At 47.0% G+C, this 24201-nt stretch overlaps 1 protein-coding gene across 1 annotated transcript; it reads right to left on the minus strand.

Annotated features, from left to right (window-relative positions):
- Window positions 1–2993: 2993 nt before the first annotated feature.
- LOC141052547 (uncharacterized) lies at window positions 2994–23504 on the minus strand. The gene is made up of 3 exons (XM_073549804.1): window positions 22978–23504; window positions 21890–22867; window positions 2994–3150 (listed from the first exon to the last, which is right to left on the minus strand). Exons 1-3 carry the CDS (start codon window positions 23502–23504, stop codon window positions 2994–2996), a joined length of 1662 nt encoding a protein of 553 aa, XP_073405905.1.
- Between the last annotated feature and the right edge of the window lie 697 nt (window positions 23505–24201).

Below are 24201 nucleotides of genomic sequence, written 5' to 3' on the forward strand. Positions count from 1 at the left end.
CCTCCGTTCACAATGCATTCTGGTAAGCTTTGCAAAGGATTATGATTAGTCCAGCCCCCATTTTCCCTCCAGTTCTCCGTTTTCCCTCAGCCTGCATCCAGTAAGCATCTCATTTTTCTTCTCCCCTTGTGACAGAATCGTTGGTATGTACTTATGTTTCCTGTATCTAATTTCTATCCCATATTAGCCTACCTAGTTAGTTTCCCCTGCTCAGCTAGGAGTGCAGATGTTGATTTATAATGTATATATGAATTCTAATGTACCCCGTACTGACTGAGTGTATATATGTTTGCATTGTAGTTTCACTGCGCCAATATACCATCACGTTCAATAAAGCACAGATTCAACTTACAGTCTCCTTATTGGACCCCAGTATAGTGGTTTAGCTGCCTGTATAAGCTACATGAATTCTGCTTCATTTAGTGAGGATAGAACATTTATATTGGGTTTTTATGTTTAGTTGCTGTCACACACTAAAAGATGCTTTTTTTAAAGAAACAAAACAAACAAAAAGCAAAAAAAACCAGTTTTTGCATCGTCATATTTTGTTAGCTATAATTTTTGCATGTTTCTGCAAACAGCGTTATTTCCGGGCTTATTTTTTGCGGAACTAGTTTATGTTTTTATCTATACCATTTTTGGCACATGACATTTTTTGATCTCTTTGTATTTTTATTTTTGGGAGGCAGAATGAACAAAAACCAGCAATTCTGGAAATTTTTGTTTTATTTTCTGCCTTTCCATGTGTGGTAAAATTGGTACAGCACATTTATTCTTTGGGTCAGTTTGATTGCTTCAATACCACATTTATAATTTTTTTTAATGTTTTGGCACTTTTACAAAATAGAAACTATTTTATAGAAAACAAATAGCATAATTTGAGAGCTATAACTTTTTTTCTGCTGATAGACCTGTATGACAGCTTGTTTTTTGGGGGACAAGATTATATTTTCAGCGATACCATTTTTATTTACATTGGTCTTTTTGATCACGTTTTATTCCAATTTTGTTCCGCAGTATGATAATAGCATTGTTTTTTGCCTCAGGACGCGACGATACCAAATATGTCGACTTTTTTATTTTATTTTTTTCATAAAAATATTTATTTATGAGTACAATATTTATTTACACATTTTCTATTATTTTGTGAATTTTTAAAAAAAATATTTTTACAACTTTTTTTTTAACGTTTTTACTCAGGTCCACTATGGGACTCTCACTTTTAGCACTCTATGGGAGTATTGCTATGCTTTGCAACTGTCAGAGGTGCACTGACACAAGTTAGTTAGTAAGGCCAGGTTCACATAGCGTTATGGCAGTCCGCTTAACGGATTGCATTACAAAATAGCATTAATGCGATGTAACGCATCCGTTAATGCACCCATAGACTGCCATAACCGAGCGCATCACTAACGCATGTCATAATCGGCATGCATTACAGATGTGCCGTCATGCTGTGACGGAACCTCAGACGTGGTCTACAGCGTTCGAGGGTCCATCATGGCTAGTGCAGATGGGGCAGCTGCGCAAATGCGATCAAAAGAAGAGTAGTGTTCGCGCAGTCCTTTCAACTCATCCGTTAAACGGACTGCCACAACACTATGTGAACCTGGCCTTAGTTATTTAGTTAGATCAGATCACGGTTCCCCAACTCCAGTCCTCAAGGCCCACCAACAGGTCATGTTTTCAGGATTTCCTTAGTATTACCCAGGTGATAATTGCATCACCTGTACAATACAAGGGAAATCCTGAAAACATGACCTGTTGGTGGGCCTTGAGGACTGGAGTTGGAGAACCCTGAGTTAGATCATACACTGCGCATGCTAGAGCCTGATGACCCAGATGTCGCTAAGATTACGTCTGGTCACCACAGCAATGATCATCATCACTATCATTGGGGTGCCAGAGGGCAGAAGGAGCTCACTCCCTCTGACTGCCTTTTAAAAGCTGCAATCAATATCGATTTTAGAACATAGAAACATGGAGCACATAAGCCACAAAATATTAAGTAGTAATTAAAAAGGTACATTTTAATGACAAGTTAATTCATAAGACATAGTTCAAAACATATCTCAAAATAGTTTTATCAAAAATAAAGCTTTTCAAATCCGGTCAAAAGGTGCACTAAAATTATAGTGTCACCCCACATGCATGAATACGGGAAAGAAAACACAGAACCACAATTCTCAATCAAGTAAAGTAAAAGTATAAAGTGACAGTGCTACTAATTATGCAAGAAGTAATTGAGAAGTGCCAAACTCACTATCACCACATACAGTAAAGGGCAATGCATAGTACCATTCATTTTGAAAAGTCAGTGGCCATCCCAGTTTTTTAACCCTAACAGTGGTGGAACAAGTCATGTCATTGTTAGTTCTTACCCATTCTCATGGATGTGTGTCACTTTATACATTTACTTTACTTGATTGAGGATTATGGTTCTGTGTTTTCTTTCCCGTATTCTTTCCCTGCACCTTCTGCTGAGCCCCTCACTGCAAACAGGTGACGCCTTCTCCCTCACTTCTTGGCGTCCAACGCCATGGCTCTATCTGGCTCTGGGCAAGGCTCCCCTCCGCTCACCATACGATTTATTCCAGGTGTCCGTTCGTCCTCCATGGTCACTCTGCAATGGGCGGACATTCTCTCTCCACTCTGTTCCTCGGGGGTGGGTTTCCCTGTCCCAGGACTGTCTCCTCCATGTGCAGCGTTCTCTCCAGTGAGCATTTCCTTTGGTGGGGTTAGCGAATTTTTGCCATTGGCTGTCTCGTGTAGGGCAACTCCTTGACATGTGTCCCATTTCTCCACAAGTCCAACACTCACTTCTGCACCTGTATGGTGGGTGCTTCGGACTAGATCGCCGTCTTCCAGGAGAGGCATACCCCCTCTGTAATCGCTCTTCATCCCAGGATATAGAATTAGATTCTGGGTCTGCGGCTGGAGTTTCTCTTACGCTCCGTATCTCTCCTCTAAACTCTCTTATCTCTTGCCGTAAGTTACCCCGGGGTAGGGGATTGGATGCCAAGGTAACAGCAAGGACTTCCATTAGGCTCCTTATTTCTGCCCTCATTTTCTGCATTTCCTGCCATATTTCGTGGGGCCACTCCGGCTCTGCCGCGTTCGGGGTAGGTGCTTCGAGGCTCTGGACCATCTCTGCCAAGAGCAAGAGTTAACAAATTTAAGAATTTTTATTTAATAGGGGGTTAACTCCTTGCAGGGAGATGAATAGTTAAAAGAGGGTGTGTCGGATTGCACAAGGGAAGGGGGTGTCGCCTTCGCTCACGTCGGGGGAGGACAGAGAAGGACCTAGCAGGTGTCATTTCTCTGGCATCACCACTTGCCCCAGGTCAGTCAGGGAACTGCATCAAGGGTAAATAGTCTCCGGAAAGGCTTCTCTTATAGGTACGAGTTATTGAGGTGCTCCCAGTGAGGGGGGATATATATCACCAGTCCAGGATGGAGATGTATATATATAAACCACCTAGCCATCACTGCCAGAGTTCCTCAATAACACAGTATGGTATTCTGCCACCCATTCTTCGTTCGAAATAAGCCCCATCCGACAACAGGCTTATATCAGGTCAGAAACCAACCCGGGTAGCGTCAACCGAGCATGTGGACGTGGGGATTTGTGTATAAAACAGCAGCCCAAGATAAGTTTTATATTTAATCGCCGAAAAGGTGCACTAGAAATATACAGGTATATATTCAAGAATGAATATACAACTTTACAGTCAGGAGTGCAGTACAAGGTAGGGTATAGATAGGTTGCATTTACGGTGTTATGTAGCACGTGACCACAGGGAGGCGCTGATAGATCACAGGTCCAAATCTTAGTTATGTGGTTCCCTTTGCCACGTTTGGTAATGGAACTCCTGCCTGTAGAAGAACTAAGTCCAAACTGAGGGTCTGCCTTATTTTTCCTAGGCTGTTCCATACCACACTCTGCTACCAGCCCTGAGCTGGGCTGCCTCCCTCCTCCCATGTCTGAGAATACAATTTTCTGTCCAGAATCATGGATGGCCTATAACTTTCCAACCGAAGCTCTGAATGGGTTGGTGGCGCCGCCACTGGGTTCTGCTGGATTTTATCTGTGCATAGAGACTAAATATGTGTACCGTATGTAATTTCTGGTAGCTATGCTTTATAACTCAATAACGCAGAGTGCTACAGGTGGCTTTCGGGCACGGCGTATAGGGGAAGGAATGCCGATTCCGATTATTTGCTCGGCTAATCTTAGAGATATTGCATTCTGTTATTAGAGGTCATTTTCCAGATTTGATACCTCAGAGTCTTGCTGTGACCTATAGTGCCACGAGGTCTCCATATGCTTGGTCAGACAAAGGGAGCCAGCTAGCTGTAGCTGCAGGCGTTCACACCCTGGTGCCAATTGGTGGGGACCAAGCTTCAAAGAGCTTGTCCCTGGATTTTTTATTAAATAAAGACATTGCATTGCCTTTTATGGCCTGGGGGAATGCAAGGGTGGGGGCACATTTCTGCAGTGGATGGAGATGTCCTGAACATATAATCCAAAATGGATTCTTACTCGTCCCTCACAGAGGGTTAAACAGTTCAATGGCAAGCAATAGGCAAAGTTATTGAGCAATAAACAAGATAACGGCAGTTCTTTAAATCACTTATCGTGTCAGAGGCTTCCCAGCTATCAACTGAAGCTTTGAAGTCAGTAACACAAGCAATGACTGGTGTGGTGCTTTTCCAGTGGAGACCTGCAAACAACAGTCCTGCTGAGCCCCTAGTCCATAGATTGCTGTAACCAAAGCAAACAGGGTGGCAGCATTGACAGAGTCCAACGTGGACTGGCAAGTTAGGCTGCAAATGTCTGTCCAGTACTCAACTTTCTCTATGGGGCATGGATACAGTACAGTACGATCACAGAGCCCACGTCACTTTGCTGTCTGGTAACTACCGGGCACACGGCACCTCGCTCTCTCAGGCTCTTAAGCTTTCATGCGGCGTTCAGCTGAACAGGGCTCCAGGCTCTCTCCCTGCTACTGCCGCAGGCTCCGGCAGTGTCCTATCTTATGGCCGGCCCCGTTTTGCCTCGGCCCTGCTGCGCACCCCATGGAACACGCTGCGCACACACCTGACCTCTCTCACGGCTGATGGGAAAATTCCCAACGCTGAGCGCTTTCACTTTTAACCACGTCTCCAGCTTCCGAGCCAGAGCACCTGTCCGGGCCTTTTTGCCTTCCCCCGGGAAACAAGAAACGCAGCCTCGACAGTTCCGAACCCAGCGCAGCACAGGTACCCGCAGCCCAGTCTTCCTCCTTACACTCACAATCCCCCACGCCAACTGTAAAGGGTGACCTTCTCCCTTTTTAAATCTTTTAATCCACTGCTGGGTTTTTACACACCCAAAGGGTACAGCTCCCTGAATGTCATGGTGGTATTTGTAAGCTGTGGTATATCCTCTGCCAGCCTGGTCTGCATTGCTGCACCTGTCTAGCTTTGCGTCTGGGCAGATGCAGACTCCCCCTGCTTCCCTACATTAGGTTGTAGTCCACGGCTGCACTGCCACCTCTCATCCTCCTCCCATTAGTTAATTTAATTTAATTTTTCATATATTTCGCAATATCTTTTGCTGTTCCCAGCCGCTGTGTCCTCCGGCATAGCGCTGCTCAGCACTCGCTTGTCTGCAACAGCGGAAGCCATGATAACTGTTGATTTTGCTCTCACGTGGTCTTACTGCTGCTATCTCCACTTGCCTCACTGCAGACTTGTCATGGTTTGGACAGTGTTCTTGCCCTGCACTCACAGGGTTAAGTGTACATGGCCTCTTTCTGGATCTGGGAGAGGTATTTATACTCACTCTTTACCAGAGTTCTCTGTCAGCTATACTGTTGTTCTGATTGTGTGTCTGACCCCCCCTGGTGTGCGTGTGCACTGCATTGCTTGTTTGCTTCCCGTGTATGACCCGGTCTGTCCCCTCACTCTGTACTCCGTCTCTTGTTTTGGTATTATTGTCTTTTCCAGTTCTGACCTCCTGGCTTGGCTATCATTACTCTGTTACAGTTTGTCCCTATTGTACCGTCTATTGCCCGTTCTGGTTTTCTGATCTATTGCTACATCCTGACTATCCATTCTGCCTAACCCTTCGGTACTGTCGTGCTATCTTGTGCTTTGACCCTGGCTTGATCTGGTTTCTGTCTCTGTCTATGCCCCTTGGTAACATTGTCCTGTAGTTACCTTTCTAGGAGTTTTCCTCAGCTCCTAGCTCTCTGGAGTTTAGACCACGCCCTCAGCAGTCACATGCTTCAGGTCCTGTGAGCCTGGAGCATGCATCATCACCACTGCTGCCCCATTCCACAGGTATCTTTGTGCACAGTTTTGTACTCAGGACATGCATACTGGCTCAGTGAGCAGGTGCAGTGCGGTGTTCCTGACAAGACTGTCCCCAGTGACAGCTTCCATGCAGTCTTTTTCTCTTCAGCCCGCCCTTCCGGGAGCAGGCCATCTGACGCACTACCCCATTACTTGTCACTCCTGGTGACTCCACCCTTGGCCACTCCTCTTTCACTCATCATCTCTTACCTAGTGAACCGTATTTCATTTTCAAATTCGCCTTCTTCCAGAACACAACTCCCATTCTAGTCCGAACCCTGGTTTCAGCATATCCCATCTTCTGGGTCGAATGTCCAATGGGTACTGTCTACTTCCACGATTGGCCAGTCTTCTCCACCTCTGACCGCAGGTCACCGCCATCTTAGTTTGTTCAATTTCAGGTACTGTCACAGGCAATAGCACATTGGTGATCGGCCCAGACACGGTTCTTACACTACAGATCACTGAAGAGTTTATCAGCACTAAGGGTAACTCAGTTTATTTGAAACCTTGATGTAAGGAAGCTCCTGCTCATGCTTGTTGTTCCTGCTACATGGCTATCCTGGATCCAACTTCTAGACAAGGCTTTGTATTCCACCAGGTCCCCTCTTAGTCATGGCCCCAGTTCTAACAAACGATTAAATAGAAGCGGAGTACTATTCCATTATCCCTGGCCGGAGTGTTCAGGCATGATTGCTTGCTTCGAACAATAATCTTTTAAAGGTAAACACATTGGGCACCTGGGACCTGTATGCAACAGCATTGGGGATGCGTCCCAAGGCAAAGGGGCTGGGACTGCAGGTAGGAAGCCTGACAGTGAACAGCCAGCTCAATCCAAAATTATACTACCGGTTTTTCATCAGTCGCTTCTGTAGTGGAGCTGAAATTTTGCAGCTGTGGGGGAAATATGAAAACATGCTCTGTGAGTGAAAATGTTAATCAGCTTCTGTGCGGTACTGTGCCCCATGTTCTGGGGGTAAAATTTTTAATTAGCTTCTGTAGGGGTACTCTGCCCCATGCTCTGTGGGTGAAATTTTTCATCAGCTTCTGTGGGGATACTCTGCCCCATGCTCTGTGGGTGAAATTTGCAAGCTGATCTTTGGGGGTACTCTCCCCATGCTCTGTGAGTGAAATTTTTAACTGAACTGGCAGTAGTAAGCCTCATTGTCTGTGAGGGCACTGTTACATTTTTTATGTTATTCATTTACTTCCTACTTTACGATGATTGCTATGGTGACAGAACCCCCTTAAGTCATTTCCCTATCCACATTTGTTTGCAGAGCAATTGTTCTGCTCTTACCCACATTTTGTTTGCTTTTGCAGCCCCTTACCTCTTACTCCAACCATTTTACAGCCATTTTACAGTACTAATGTTCTGGTCCCCATTGACTTATATGGGTTTCAGTGTCCGGGGTCAAGTTTTGGTCCTGAACCAGACTTTAAAAAAAAAAGTCTGACCGAACCTGGATATCTACGGGTCAGCTCATCCTTAGGCCATGTGCACACGCTGCGGTTTTTGCTGCGGTTCTGCTGCGGTTTTGGCCCTGCAGAACTGCAGCAGTTCCACAGACATGGTACTTTACCATGTTAGCCTATGGGTTTTCAAAACTGCAGTGCTCACGCTGCGGTTTTTTACCTGCGGAAAAGCTGCGTTTTTTTTTCCGCAGCATGTCAATTGTTTCTGCGGATTCTGCTGCGGTTTCACACCTTTAACATAGTAGAGGTGTGAAACCGCAGGGCAAAACCGCAGGCCAAACCGCAGCAAAACCGCAGGTCACTTTACCTGCGGTTTTACCTGCGGTTCCGCGGGAAAAAACCCGCAGGTGAATCTGCAGTGTGTGCACATAGCCTTACTCTTAGTCTGCGGAGGAAGTAAATAAGGGCCCCGTCACACATAGCGACTCACCAGCGATCCCGACAACGATATGAACTTGTCAGGATCGCTGGTGTGTCGCTACATGATCGCTGGTGAGCTGCCAAACAGGCAGCTTCACCAGCGATCAGCACCAGTGATGACGAGCGCGAGCGTCGCTGTGTAACTTAGATACCAGTGCGCTGGTGCAGGGAGCTGGTAACCAAGGTAAACAGCGGGTTTCTAAGCGCCGCGTGGTGCTTAGAAACCCGCTATTTACCTTGGTTACAAGCTCTAGCTCGCTGATCGCTGGTCTCCCACCTGCCACACGCAGCAATGCGTGCTGGCCAGCGGGAGACCAATGATCAAAAAAAAGTCCACCCCTTTCCACAGCGATCAGCAATTCCCGGCATGGGTGGGCCGGTCGCTGATAGGTGTCACACACAGCGATCTCGCTGGTGAGATCGCTGTCGCGATAGCGAGATCGCTAGCGAGATCGCTGTGTGTGACAGGGCCTTAAGTATATAGACATTAAAGCATGGGAATTCTTTCTTTGAGGGGTCAAACTCATCTCACACTCAGCGTTAATTAAATCGCTCTGATGTTGATCTAGAAAATTAGGACAAGTGTCATTTGAGTTCAATGCAATTTTCTCATATAGCATCAGTATGACTTGTGTATGCAACACATTTTTCTTCTGCAACTATTATCCTACTATCATTTACAAGACCATGTACAGTGTTCTATGCTACAGAATGGTTATGCATCTTTAAAAATCTGATGGCATATGGCTGGACCGCGTACATTTAGTTTTTTTTCTCACACCCATTGACTTGCATTGGTGAGTCTTGTCCAATATACGTGGCCACTCGCAGCATGCTGCAATTTTTTTCTCATCTAAATTTCAGCTAAGAAAAAAATTACAGATGAGTAATAAATCAATGAATAACATTGGTACAAGTGCAATCTTTTTTTTATCGGATTGTACTTGTCTGATTTAAACGAAGATGAGTATAAGTCCTGAAGTAAAACATTTTTTAAAAGCAGGCAGTGAAATGCTATGTCTCACAAAAAGAATCAGCTGTTATCCCATGCTGTCCTGTCTGTATACTCTTTAGCTTCCACCCTGCCTAGGAGCTTTGGTATGATCAGACCATGTTCCTGTACGGTCAGACACAGACATTACACAGTACACAGCAGGGGCACAGTTATTAGATTATCTCAGCACAGGAACATTTTCTCAACCATATCCAATTGTGGAAATTATTATTATTCCAAGATCTATTGGTTAAAATTAACTTTGTTAGTAGGAAATCCCCTTTAATGAATACAATGAACTAAATTAAAATGAAGAAAATAGAAGCGCACAATCTTTTTAAGCCTGTGTTCACTTATCGAGGTCATGTTTTTTCATGTAATTGCGGTAGAACCGTAATTTTTGCAGTGTATTTAGTGGCTTAGTCTGAATCCTTCTGAAAACAGCATTTTGAAGAACTCACAATGTAGCCACAGGCTGTTATTTTTTTTTTTTTATTATTTTAAAACTTTTATTAAATTTTCAAAACACAAATACAAGAGTCATAACAATCATAATTTTAGTCGTGTTAAGAGTGAATCCATTAAATATATCAAAATGCATATAGCATTAAACAGTGGGAATAACCAAAATTTGTACTTACAGTTACATTGAAAATAAAATTGAAGTTTAAAAAAGTAATCAGGTAAGAGAGAAAAAGAGAGAGAGAGTAAAGAAAAGAGAAGAAACATGAGGGAGGTAGGGAAATACCGACAAAGGGGACAATGAACTATATCCAGAGGCACCGGAACTGCTGAATCAGTTGTCTCCCATGAGATCCCGATATTCATTGAAGGATTTAAATTCTATGCAATGATACCATCATTTGTAAAATTTCCGATATGAGCTGCTTATTGTCAAGGTTAATTCCTCTGTTAGCATTATCTCATTCATTTTAGCAAACCATAGGAAAACTGTTGGGATTTTGTGTTTTTTCCACTACAAAGGACTGCACGCTCTAGCACATGGGTCCCCAACCTGTAGCTCGGGAGCCACATGTGGCTCGCGGTCTCATGAATTGTGGCTCACGGCTGTCTGCCAGTTTGGTGCATTAGGTCTAGGTCTAGCAAACAGGTATGAAGAGCACATCTCAAAATATTAAATTTTGGGAGTAGCCCTGCACAGAAGAGCAGATCTGGATGCACATATACTGGTCTTAGGGATTTAGAGATGTTTTAGGTGTGGTACGCTGGAGGATGGTACTACCTGTTAGAGGAGGTGCTCAAAGCTGGATGTGACTGTGTGTTGGGAGTCCTTGATGAGTGAATACTGAGTGGGGTTATTGTGGGAACCCCTGGATCTCAGTGCACTGCTTTGGAGTGATTTCTGTGGAAAACCTTTTGTTATCATTATACCTGTATGGGGACTTTGGATGACACTACTTTGAAGGGGGTGGGAGCTGGATGTGGCTCGCTACCCTCTCTCAGTGCTGAATGTGGCTCACAACCCTCTCTCTAAGCTGAATGTGGCTCTCAAGGTCAGAAAGGTTGAGGACCACTGCTCTAGCAGATGCAATTAAGTGTCTCAATATACAATTTTTGTAGGTTTTAAAAGGGTTGTCGCTGTGATGGAGAAGGATGACAGCCGGATTTAGGTTTGTGATAAGATTTGTGATTTTACCTATCACTAGATCAACTTTTTCCCAGAAAGGGGAAAGAAGCTTACAAGACCAGAATATATGCATTAGGTCGCCCTCTTCCTCCCCACATCTCCAGCACATAGGATTGGCATCAGGGAATATCTCATGCAGTCGGGTTGGGACTCTGTAACATCGCAATAACAGTTTGTAACCGGCCTTGTGAAAACGCAAACAAATAGACAATTTGTGTGTTAAATTACATATACGTTTCCACTGATCCGTCATCAGAGTTTGGCCTAAATCACTCTCCCATTGACTTTGGAAATGTATTTTGGGTTGATCCATGGGACTGATCAGTAGGGAGTAGGAGAAAGGCAAGGTGTGCCTCATAGGTTCTGTTTTTGTGCACTCTTCTTTGAACATATTTTTGTCATTTTTGTAGTGGACTCTAGATGGAAGAGAGTATAAGAAATGAGATAACTGACCAGCTCTACAGAAACCGAAAGAAGAGGGGGAGGAAAGACCTTGAAGGCATTCCTTTGATGGCCATTCTTTTCCCATTTCAAAATGTGATACTCTCAAACAACCATTATTAAACCAAGAACAGAATACTTTGTCCTCTAGCTCTGGGGGGGGGGGAGAGTGGATTTCCCTATATAGGATACATGGAGGAGGCCTGTTGTATGATTGATGAATATACTATAGGTGTTATGCTGTGAGGCTGGAAACCTCCGGGAGCTGAACCCTCAGGACCGCGACGACGAACCTCCCCTAGGCGAGCTGACCAGGTGGACCACCCCCTATACAGGGAGTGCAAGGGGCAGACCCAAGGGAGACTATCACCGCGGAAGCTGATACCCGGGGACAACCGGAGGATGACGTAGGCCGGGGGAGGACTGGAGAACCGGTGGGAATGAAGACGACCACAGGGGAGACTGCTGTTGCTGCGAGGAAGGAGGTAACCACCAGGAGGGATGCTGAAACGTGTAGCAGAAGGGAAGCTGGAACAGGCGGACGAGGACAGGAACGGAGCAGACCTGGAAAGGAACACGAGAGGGTAACTGACAGGCAGACTGGCGGGAAGTCAGGAGGAGTACAAGGCACAGAGACAGACAGAGCGCTAGGAAGCGTGGACCCGATATCAGAGCGCGAAGCACAATTGATAATCAGGCAGGGGGCCTAGGGAGAGGCTGCCTGATATAGGGCACACAGGAGGACTTCCGGGTTAGGGAGAGGCGGAGTCTGGGATCCGAGGGATAGGACGCCTGGACAGGGGGGGCGTGCGCCTGCGTACCTGGAGAGAAGCAGCGGAGGCGGGCCGAGAGGACCGGAAGTGCCTGGGCAGCGTGGAGCCAGGGGGGAGAGCGGAGACCGCCGGCGTCATGGCAACAGGGGACGCAGCAGAGGCGGACGGCGCGGCGGTGGCAGGAGCAGGGCCCGAAGCAAGGTCAGGACGCGCTGTGGCGGCAGCGGTCTGAGCGGCGGCTACAGAGGCTGGAGGACGCGCCGGGGAGGTGAGCGTGACAGTACCCCCCTCCTTACGCCCCCCCCTCTTAAGGCCAGAAAGGAATCGGGCTAGGATATGAGGAGCCTGAATATTCTTGCGAGGCTCCCAAGATCTCTCCTCGGGACCTAATCCCTTCCAGTCAATTAAGAAGAGGGTCCTACCTCTGGATCTTTTCATCGCAAGAATGTCTTTAACTTCAAAGACATCCTGTGCGGACACAGGCAGGGGTGAGCGGCCAGTGGAAGAGTGAAAACGGTTCAGGATAACAGGCTTTAGGAGAGAAGCATGGAACGAATTAGGAATTCTCAGCGAGGCGGGAAGTTTTAACTTGTAGGCCACATCATTGATCCGAGCCAAGACTTCAAATGGACCTATATACCGAGGACCCAGTTTGTGCGAGGGTTGTTTTAGACGGACAAATTTTGAAGACAGCCATACTTTATCTCCGGGTTGGTACAGTGGAGAATCCAGGCGTCTTTTGTCCGCATGTCTCTTGATCCTACCTTGAGCCAGATCAAGCGCGGTTTTGGTCTCCTGCCAGACCCTGGAGAACTCCTCGGTCAGAAGATCGGCCGCCGGCACACCCGAGACAGGAGGTACCGGCAGAGGTACACCTGGATGTTGTCCATAGACAATGAAGAAGGGTGATTTGGAGGAGGATTCACTGGTATGGTTGTTGTAGGTGAATTCAGCCCAAGGGAGTAGGTTGGACCAATCATTCTGGTGGGCGTTGGAAAAATGCCGGAGATAAGAAACAAGGATTTGATTCGTGCGTTCAGCCTGGCCGTTGGTCTGGGGATGGTAGGAAGAGGAGAAGTCCAACGTTACCTCCATTGTACTTCACAGGGCCCTCCAAAACCGTGAGGTGAACTGAACCCCTCTGTCGGAAACGATATGTTTGGGGAAGCCGTGAATCCGGAACACATGGGTGACGAAAATCTTCGCCAATTCAGGCGCGGAGGGTAAGCCGGGCAGAGCAATAAAATGGGCCATCTTAGAAAACCGATCCACCACGACCAAGATGACGGTGTGACCAGAAGACCGGGGCAGATCAGTAATAAAGTCCATTGCAACATGCTGCCAGGGGGCCGAAGGAATCGGAAGCGGGTGTAAGAGTCCGGAGGGTAGATGCCGTGGGACTTTGTTTCTGGCACACGATGGGCACGAGGCAATGAAGTCTCGGACATCTTGACGAAGCGATGGCCACCAATAAAAACGAGAAATGAGAAGGAGCGTTTTCTTGAGGCCTACATGGCCGGCTAGTTTGGAGGCATGGCCCCAGCGTAGTACTCGTCTCCTCTCACTTTCCTGCACGAAGGTCTTACCCGACGGTAATGAAGTCAAGTTAACGGGTGCGACCATGATAACTTTACTGGGATCCATGATGTGCGATGGCTCCTCTTCATGATCTGAGACCAGAAAGGACCGGGACAACGCATCTGCTTTGAGATTCTTGTCTCCAGGACGGAAATGCAGTTCAAAGTCGAAGCGGGCAAAGAATAATGACCACCTGGCTTGCCGGGGGTTAAGTCTTTGTGCAGACCGGATGTATGCCAGGTTCTTGTGGTCGGTGTAGATTTTGAACGGATGCACAGCTCCCTCCAGAAGGTACCGCCACTCCTCCAGGGCCAATTTGATGGCAAGCAACTCTCTGTCACCAATGGCGTAGTTCCTCTCCGTGGTGGAGAACATCTTCGAGAAAAAACTGCATGTGAGCAGACGGCCGGAGGGAGATCTCTGGGAAAGAACCGCCCCTGCTCCGATGGCTGATGCGTCTACTTCGAGAATAAAAGGTTTGTTGATCTCAGGACGATGGAGGATGGGAGCCATAGCGAAAGCTTGTCTCAAGGCTTGAAAAGCATCCTCAGCTTCCAAGGACCAGAGGTGAGGATTGGCTCCCTTACGGGTTAAGGTGGAGATTGGAGCGGTCAAGGTGGAAAAGTGTGGAATAAACTGCCGATAATAATTGGCAAAACCAAGGAAACGTTGAATCGCCTTGATTCCCTGGGGACGCGGCCATTTGAGCACGGCGGACACTTTTCCCGGGTCCATACGTAGGCCCAAGTCCGAAATGATATAACCCAGTAATGGCAGAGAAGATTGCTCAAAGGCACATTTTTCGAGTTTGGCGTAGAGACGATGCTTTCTTAATCGTAGTAAGACTTGACGGACGTCTTTTCGGTGAGCAGCCAGGTCCGGGGAAAATACGAGGATGTCGTCCAAATACACCACTACACAGGAGTAGAGAAGATCTCGAAACACGTCGTTGACAAACTCCTGAAACACTGCGGGAGCATTGCACAGGCCAAAAGGCATAACTAAATACTCGTAGTGGCCGTCTCGGGTATTGAAAGCAGTCTTCCACTCGTCACCGGAGCGAATGCGGACTAGATTATAGGCCCCTCGGAGATCCAATTTCGTGAAGATTCGTGCTCCCAGTAGACGGTCAAATAGCTCCGGAATGAGAGGCAGCGGGTATTTGTTTTTGATGGTGATGTTATTGAGACCCCGATAATCAATGCAGGGGTGAAGGGATCCATCCTTTTTCTTGACGAAAAAGAAGCCTGCTCCTGCAGGTGACGACGACTTGCGAATAAAGCCTCTGGCCAAGTTTTCCTTGATATATTCGGTCATGGCCAGAGTCTCGGGAGGGGATAAAGGATAGATCCGACCTCGAGGAGGAGTCGAGCCTGGGACCAGATCGATTGGGCAATCGTAGGGTCGATGCGGGGGTAGAACCTCTGCCTCCTTATCGAAGACGTCCGAGAAAGCCCAATAGGCCGATGGAAGATCAGTGGAGGCCAAAGTGAGAGACGTGAAGTTCTTCGGTAGAACGGCAGACAGGCATCGGTCTTGACAAGACTGTCCCCAGCGCAGGATGTCCCCGGAGCGCCAGTTCAAGGTAGGCTCGTGCGTTCTCAACCAGGGTAGGCCCAAGAGGATAGTATGGGATAGCGCGGGCAGTACATAAAAGACAATCTTCTCCCGGTGTAAGGCTCCAATCTGAAGTTCCACTTCTTCGGTGACCTGAGTAACGGACATCCGCAAGGGTCGGCCGTCGACCGAAGCAATCTGCCGAGGAGTCTCCAGGGATCGCACAGGGATCCGAAGTCTCTTAACCGCCTCGAACTGAATAAAGTTGCCCGCTGTGCCTGAATCAAGATAAGCCCACTCAGAGAAACGTTTGGAGCCTATGTGCAGAAGAACGGAGAGAACCAAAGGTAGAGAGGAATCATAATCACCTAGGGAGGCCTCTCTTACCTGTCCTAGGCGGAGGCGTTTCCCGGGCGGATAGGACAGGAACGGAGGAAGTGGGAAGCACTCCCACAATAGAAGCAGAGCCTCTGTTCGATCCTCTCTCTCCGGCGTTCCTCCACCGGTTTTAGCCGATCTACTTGCATGGGCTCCGGTGCAGGAACCACAGAAGACGACGCAGGACGGGAGCGGGGAGGGCTGCGAGCGACCGGTAGGACGCAAGGTCTTCTCTCTCTGGCGGCCTCGCGGGATCGCTCCTGGAATCGTAGGTCGATGCGGGTGGCCAAGGAGATCAAGTCCTCCAGGGAGGCTGGAATATCACGGCCTGCTAACTCGTCTTTAATTCGAGCAGAGAGTCCCCGCCAAAAGGCTCCCACCAAGGCCTCATTGTTCCGCCCTAACTCAGAAGATAGGGTACGGAACCGAATGGCGTACTGACCTACCGAGAGCGCCCCCTGGTGGAGATTAAACAGCGCTTCGGTAGTAGAGGCTAAGCGACCCGGTTCATCGAACACCTTCCGAAAGGTGTCCAGAAAAATGGACAGCTGGGAGACTATGGGATCATCTCGTTCCCAGAGGGGGTTTACCCAAGCCAGGGCCTCCCCTTCCAAGTGGGACACGACAAAAGCAACCTTGGCCCGGTCAGTGGAATACTGCAGAGGGGACAGCTCAAAGTGTAGCAGACATTGGTTTAGGAACCCTCTGCATAATTTGGGATCGCCGTTAAAGCATGGGGGCTTTGCTAGAGGGGGTGGTGGGTGGGGAGCTGCAGCCTGGGGTGGAGTGGAGGCTGTGGACTGGAGAGCCAGAAGACGGTTATCCACCGAGGCCATATAGTTTAAAATGTGGGCCTGAGTGTCACGCTGCTGTGCGAGCTCCTGCTGAAGACTCGCCACCTGAGGAGCGCTAGTGGGATCAGAGGTCTGTATGGATGACAGATGGGACTCCATGGACTTGAGGAAGGACATTATCCTCGCCTGGTTTTCTCGTAGGAACAGGAGTTCCTTCTGAGTTGGGTTCGGGGTACCAGCGGGGTCCATGGCCTGATTATTCTGTTATGCTGTGAGGCTGGAAACCTCCGGGAGCTGAACCCTCAGGACCGCGACGACGAACCTCCCCTAGGTGAGCTGACCAGGTGGACCACCCCCTATACAGAGAGTGTAAGGGGCAGACCCAAGGGAGACTATCGCCACGGAAGCTGATACCCGGGGACAACCGGAGGATGACGTAGGCCAGGGGAGGACTGGAGAACCGGTGGGAATGAAGACGACCACAGGGGAGACTGCTGTTGCCGCGAGGAAGGAGGTAACCACCAGGAGGGATGCTGGAACGTGTAGCAGAAGGGAAGCTGGAACAGGCGGACGAGGACAGGAACGGAGCAGACCTGGAAAGGAACACGAGAGGGTAACTGACAGGCAGACTGGCGGGAAGTCAGGAGGAGTACAAGGCACAGAGACAGACAGAGCGCTAGGAAGCGTGGACCCGATATCAGAGCGCGAAGCACAATTGATAATCAGGCAGGGGGCCTAGGGAGAGGCTGCCTGATATAGGGCACGCAGGAGGACTTCCGGGTTAGGGAGAGGCGGAGTCTGGGATCCGAGGGATAGGATGCCTGGACAGGGGGGGCGTGCGCCTGCGTACCTGGAGAGAAGCAGCGGAGGCGGGCCGAGAGGACCGGAAGTGCCTGGGCAGCGTGGAGCCAGGGGGGAGAGCGGAGACCGCCGGCGTCATGGCAACAGGGGACGCAGCAGAGGCGGACGGCGCGGCGGCGGCAGGAGCAGGGCCCGAAGCAAGGTCAGGACGCGCTGTGGCGGCAGCGGTCCGAGCGGCGGCTACAGAGGCTGGAGGACGCGCCGGGGAGGTGAGCGTGACAATAGGATTATTGCAGCACGCAAGGGTAGCTCCAATAGTAGGGTGTGTCTTTAGAACATTAACTACAGAAATGCCAAACCAGGGAATAGTGGTTAGAGGGATGTTTGTGAAACTTTGTTCAATCCCGAGCCATTCCTTCTCCATTACTGTCCTACACCAGTCCAGAACTCTAGAAAGGTGGGCAGCATTATAATATAATCTGAAATCAGGCAAGGCAGTACCCCCAGAGGATGATACAATGTATTCCTTGCTACACGGGGAGGCTTAGCCGACCAGATAAACTTCATCTGAGCCGTGGCAAGAGCTTTAAAGAAGGACAAGGAGACAGCAATTGGAAGGGCCTCGATAACATACAGGATTCGAGGGAGAATGTTAATTTTAAATATTGCACTTCTGCCGAACCCTAGATACTTTATCGTTGTCTTGGCCCATTTAAAACTAAAAGCTGCTTTTAGGGATGCCACTATAGACTGAAGGTTATTCATGTTCAGGGCTTCCGATTTGGCAAAATTGATTTTAAAATTAGAGAGGTTGTTATATGTACTGAACTCTGCCATTAGAGTAGGCAAAGATTTGGCTGGTTTGTTAATGAAAAAAAGCAGGTCATCTGCATAGGCTGCAATTTTACATGAAGAACCCCGACCACAATGACCCTCAATATTCTTATTAGACCGGATTTTCCTCTGAAATGGTTCTAGCGTAAGAATGAAGATCAGAGGAGATAATGGACATGCCTGATGCGTACCATTGCATATAACAAACTTATTGGAGAATACCCCATTCACTTTTATATTGCCAATTGACTTTGAGTATAATGCTGATATCTTAGTGTAACATGTTGGATTTTAGGCCTAGTCTATGAAGGGTCTCATTTATAAAAACCCAGTTCACTCTATTGAATGCTTTCTCTGCAGTGGTAGATAGTAGCATAAGAGGTTGACTTTTAATTCTGGCTCTATGTATTAGGTTCCATGCCTTGGTTGTGTTGTCCCTGGCCTCTCTCACCCTCATGAAACCCGCCTGACCTGGGTGGATAATCCCTGTCAAAAGTGGAGAAAATCTGGATGCAAGCATTTTTGCAAACAGCTTAATATCCACGTTGAGCAGGGATATAGGCCTATAAGGCTAATTTCACACTTGCTTTTTTTTCCAGCGCGTTTTTAGCGCAAAAAAACGCATAGAAAAAACACATACAAATGCATACAAACGCTGCGTTTTTTTCAAGCATTTTTATGCGCATGCAGGGAAAAAACGCAGCGTTTTTGTGCGTTTCTATGCGTTTTTTGTGCGTTTGCGTTTTTTTACAGATTTTTGGACAACCCCCCAAAAAAGAAAAAAAAAACATTCAACAACACACAAGACCAATGGGACTTCATTGTGGGTGTGGTATGTTAATATATAGACCCTGTCTACAGTATTCTTCCCATTTTCTTGATTCTTCTCGTGACCATGGATCTGCGCTGGAAGAGTTTTCACTTCAACTTGGATTTGGACATCGCGATGGCTCAGGCGTATGCAGTTGCTTGCCATGAACAAAGGAAGAGAGAGAGGCAGCGAAGACGGCAGCGGCGGCGTATGTGGATACATCTGATTGTTGAACTCCGGGAGAGCCGTGGGGCATACCACACCCTCTACAGCGAGCTCCAGGCAAACCCGGAGAAATTTACAGATTATATCCGGATGTCCTAAGAAAGTTTCAGGGATTTGCTTGCTCATGTCCAACAATCCATCCGGAGACAGGACACACAGCTCCGTCGTGCGATTCCTCCTGAGGAACGGCTACTGGTGACATTACGGTACGTAATATTTAAAAACCAAGGGGTGCGGTCTGATTGCTTTTTTTTAAAATTTAATATTCAAAACCTTGGGTAATTAGTTTTCGTGAATGTACTAATATTTTATTTTATAGTTTTTTAAAATGATATACATAAATATTAATTTAACTTCTTTCTCTGTTCACAGATTCCTGGCAACTGGAGAAAACCTATCTTCACTACACTTCCAGTACCGTATTGGAATCTCTACCTTGTCTGGAATTGTTGCGGAGACCTGCCGGGCTCTCTGGAATGTTCTTTGTCCAGAATTTATGCCCCTGCCCACCGCTGAAAAGTGGATGGAAATTACTGACAAATTCTGGACAGTATGCAATTTCCCCAACTGTTTGGGAGCTGTTGATGGTAAACACATACGGATCATCAAACCCAAAAGAACGGGATCTGAGTACTATAATTACAAAAAGTACTTTTCAATAGTACTCATGGCCATTGCGGATGCCGGATGTATGTTTGTAGCAGTGGACATTGGAGCATTTGGCTGTGCTAATGACTCACAGGCTTTTAAAAACTCAGACATGGGCCTGAGGTTGTATGGCAACCAATTTAATTTCCCTATGCCACGGCCTCTTCCTCACACCGAAGCTCCGCCACTGCCCTTTGTAATGGTTGGCGATGAGGCTTTTCAAATGTGCGGAAACTTACTGAAACCCTACTCCAGCCGGGACTTGGACCACACCAAAAAAATATTTAATTACAGGCTGACCAGGGCCAGAAGAACTGTCGAGTGTGCTTTTGGGATTCTTGTCTCCAGATGGCGAATTCTCGGCACGGCCATTAATCTTAAACTTGAAACAGTCGATGAGGTGGTGAAGGCCTGTGTGGTTCTACATAACTTTGTGATGGCTAAAGAGCACCCGACCTTTGAACTGGACGCTGATGCTCCTAACCCATTGCCTGAATTCACTCAGCACCCTCTCAGGTCATCCGTTGAAGTTGGCCAAATGAGGGACCAATTTGCGGCCTACTTTATTTCTGATGTAGGACGGGTGCACTGGCAAGATGAAATGGTGTAAGAATGTTTTTGTTTGTTTATGGTAATAAAAAACCTTATTTGATACCATTACTGAGTGCACTATATTTTTTAAACTCCAATTAAATAAAAAACTTCCCATGTATAACTGTGAAGTTTTTGATGTTCACACACCTGGGCAGGTAAATACACATATGAGTTAAAATGCAGCATTGCTAGTCTGCGTGAAATATATTGGAACGTAAGCAAAGCTGCATGTTAAATCTGATGCGTATTAACCAGGCCATGAATCAGGAAACCAATTTTTTTCAAGAGAAAATTGTCCAACTAGTTGAAAAAAAAGTATGTGATTTTTTCAAAACCCAACCCCAATGAAAGTCAATGGGGAATACAAGTCAGCATTGAGTGGATGAATGTAATCAGCTCAATTCCAACTTTTATTTAAAATTGTGGTAGTGTAGAAATAAACATTTTTTAAGAAAGAAACTTATTTTTTTAGACAAGTTTCAACAGTTTGTTTTTCATGAAACCAGATTCTAGTTGGTAAAACTCGAGTTATTACACTAGGCCTTGGTATGACTATACTAGGCCATGGTATTTCACATATGAGTATACTAGGCCTTGGGCCTACTAGTATAGTCATATGTGAAATACCACGGCCTAGTATAGTCATACCAAGGCCTACTGTAATAACTCGATTTTTACCAACTAGGATCTTGTTTCACGAAAAACAAACTGGTGAAACTTGACTAAAAAAATTGAAACATTTTTAAAGAAAGAAACTTATTTTTTTAGACAAGTTTCAACAGTTTGTTTTTCATGAAACCAGATCCTAGTTGGTAAAACTCGAGTAATTACACTAGGCCTTGGTATGACTACTAGTCCGTGTTATTTCACATATGAGTATACTAGGCCTTGGGCCTACTAGTATAGTCATATGTGAAATACCACGGCCTAGTATAGTCATACCAAGGCCTACTGTAATAACTCGATTTTTACCAACTAGGATCTTGTTTCACGAAAAACAATCTGGTGAAACTTGACTAAAAAAATTGAAACAAGTTTCAACAGTTTGTTTTTCATGAAACCAGATCCTAGTTGGTAAAACTCGAGTTATTACACTAGGCCTTGGTATGACTACTAGTCCGTGTTATTTCACATATGACTATACTAGGCCTTGGGTTGGTTTTTAACATGTATTTACCCATCAGTGTGTGTGAGCGGTGCAAACAACATTAATCAAACTTTGTAATGGTGAACCACAAATGTAAATTTATTTTTAACCACAAAAATAAACAAAAAAATTATTTTTTTCGGCATTTGGGGGCAGATGGTTTCAATTTGGGGGTGTGCAGGGAATATGCAACACTTGCAGTTGAAGACGGTGTTTGAGGGGAAGGGGCAACAAAACTTGTGGGGGAAGGTAGTCCAGTTAAGGGAATTAAACTAGGAACACTTGGAGGAGAGGAAATCTGTTCAGGTACATTTGTTGTAATCGTATGTCGCCGTAGGCTTGTGTGCCTGGACCGACTTTGGCCCAATGCCCGCCTTGATTGATTTCGCCTTGAACTTGGGGCAAATATTGAGTGTAGGTCCCCCGTCTGCTGGGGTGGCTGCTGCTGCTGCTGAGGTGGCTGCTGCTGCTGCTGAGGTGGCTGCTGCTGAGGTGGCTGCTGCTGCTGCTGAGGTGGCTGCTGCTGCTGCTCTTGGTTGGCAGTGCTCGTCCTTGCAGGAGGACTGGTGGCGGCAGTGATGGTCCAGGTTTGCGGAGTGGTGGTGGCAGGGCTACTACATGTTGTTGTAGCGGCAGGGCTGTTCCATGTTTGCCTAGTGGTGGCTGAGCTCCACGCATGCATGGGAGTGGCGGTGGTGCTCCAGACAGGAGCAGCGCTTGCCATGGTGGTGTCGGTGAAGTGACCAGCTGCACTCAGACTTATGGTGGTGTAACGGTGGGTGTCCTGGCTTTGAATAGAGGTGTCCGTGCAGTGGTATGCAGCACAAGTCGGTAGTGAGGTGAAGCGAGTCAATGGTGGCACAGGTGGAAATGACACCACTGACTGCTGACCGTACCGATTATGCTGCATAGCTTGCAAGAAAGCATTGTTGCAGGCCTGCAGCACATTCAGCTGTTGCTCAGGACTAAGGTGTTCCGCCATGCCCTTTTCAATCTTACTAATAAAATGGTGTGCTGGTCTGTTGAGGTCGGCCTCCAGACGGTCAAGGCGCTGTTCTACAGAATTGAAGCGGTGTTCAAAGTGGTTAAAACCACGTTCCATGAGTGCAAAACCGTTTTCAACTCTGTCGGACAGCGACTTGAGGCTGGAATTAAAGGCCTCGCTCAAATGCATAAACTCGGGCAAGACATTCCTGTCCAATGCCCTCTGCCGCTGGCGGGTAGTGCCCGCATAACCAGTGGCAGAGACCTGGGACAGGGGAACACCTGATGGCCCAGCTTCCTGGTCACCAGCTGTGTGTGTGGCTGACCTGCAAGGTGCTTCCTGGCTGTCGGATGGCTGGGACGGGTCAGAGGACGTCCGAGGAAGGACCGCTCTAGGGCCAGGTTGCAGGGTGCTGCTACAGGTGCTGTGGAAGAAAGGAAAATCATTACTACCATGCCTTTACAAGAAGCATCAGCTGTGGATTAGAAAAACACAGATTAATAAAACTAAAAACCCAAAATTTATAATACTTACGATCTCGTGGCAAGGACCGGTCTTAGGAACTGCAACGCGTGATAGTGACGGTATCTAGTTCTGGTCCTTGACGCAGATCCACTGCGAACCTGGCCCTCAGCACGAACATCACTGTTGAAGCGGTCCTTGATCGAACGCCAACGTGTTCGGACTTTGTCCACTGTTGGGAAAAAAAAAACAGTGGCATCAAGGACAACAGTCACTGCGGCACAATACAGCAATACAATACTCAAAGCAGTCACTGTAGAGCCCGATGACACTGTTGGGTTTCCTGCTAGAATATACCTAGCACGAAACCCAACAGTGCCATCAAGGACAACAGTCACTGCGGCACAATACAGCAATACAATACTCAAAGCAGTCACTGTAGAGCCCGATGACACTGTTGAGTTTCCTGCTAGAATATACCTAGCACGAAACCCAACAGTGCCGTCAAGGACAACAGTCACTGCGGCACAATACAGAGCAGGGAAATACTCACTAAACGCCTTTTTGGAGGATGCTGTGGCGCTGTCCCAGCCATCCATCAATGCTGCGGCCACCTCATTCCATAGCCGCCGGGTCACCACATTGTCCTTGTACAGCCGGTCATGGCTGTCCCACAACGGCGCACGCTCCTGGACCAGGCTGATGAGCTGCTCATTATCCAGGTAGACGTCTTCATCCCGTTGTGGAACCTAGACAAAACACATTCATTAGAATAATCAAATTTAAATTGAATAAAAAGTTACAAAAAAAAGAAACATAAAAAAGAGTAAAAATAGAAGATAAAAAATAAAGAACATTACAAATCATTTGATACATACATTCCGTATCACCACCGGGACTTGGCTTCGCTGCTCCTGCTCTTCGCCCTCAGTAGTCCCGTCCGCAGAAGATGATGATGATGTCTTAAAAAAGTTGAAAAAAACGTAAGAGATTTGGAGTAGCAGCAGATATACTTACCAGATGCACGAAAATAATCACCTCACGGTCTGCTTGCGCCAATTCCTGCCGCGATGGGGAATATTCTGATTCTGAAGACATACTGCAAAATAATAAAAATCATTAGTACATACATAATTTAAAAGGACAGGCATATGATGTAATACTCACATTCTTGACGCTGATAGAAGATGGGTTCCTTGGTGACTGTCTGCTCTCCAATCTGTCAGTGTAGTAGTGGCAGAGTTTTGGCAGGCACCTCCTTTATATAGACTTTTTTTTTTTTACTTTAGAATTTTC

Source organism: Dendrobates tinctorius, unplaced genomic scaffold (assembly GCF_039654945.1).
Source record: "Dendrobates tinctorius isolate UK_male_01 unplaced genomic scaffold, ASM3965494v1 ptg000162l, whole genome shotgun sequence".
Classification (NCBI taxonomy): domain Eukaryota; kingdom Metazoa; phylum Chordata; class Amphibia; order Anura; family Dendrobatidae; genus Dendrobates; species Dendrobates tinctorius.

Bases quoted from the DNA above. Each gene is read 5' to 3' on its own strand.
- LOC141052547 (XM_073549804.1), bottom strand. From the start codon at position 23,504: ATGGATGGCTGGGACAGCGCCACAGCATCCTCCAAAAAGGCGTTTAGT. The intron at 22,868-22,977 runs GTAAGTATTATA...TTTCTTCCACAG, and splicing joins CCGGTCCTTGCCACGAGATC to CACCTGTAGCAGCACCCTGC. The intron at 3,151-21,889 runs GCAGACGGGGGA...TGCTCTTGGCAG, and splicing joins CAGCAGCAGCAGCCACCCCA to AGATGGTCCAGAGCCTCGAA.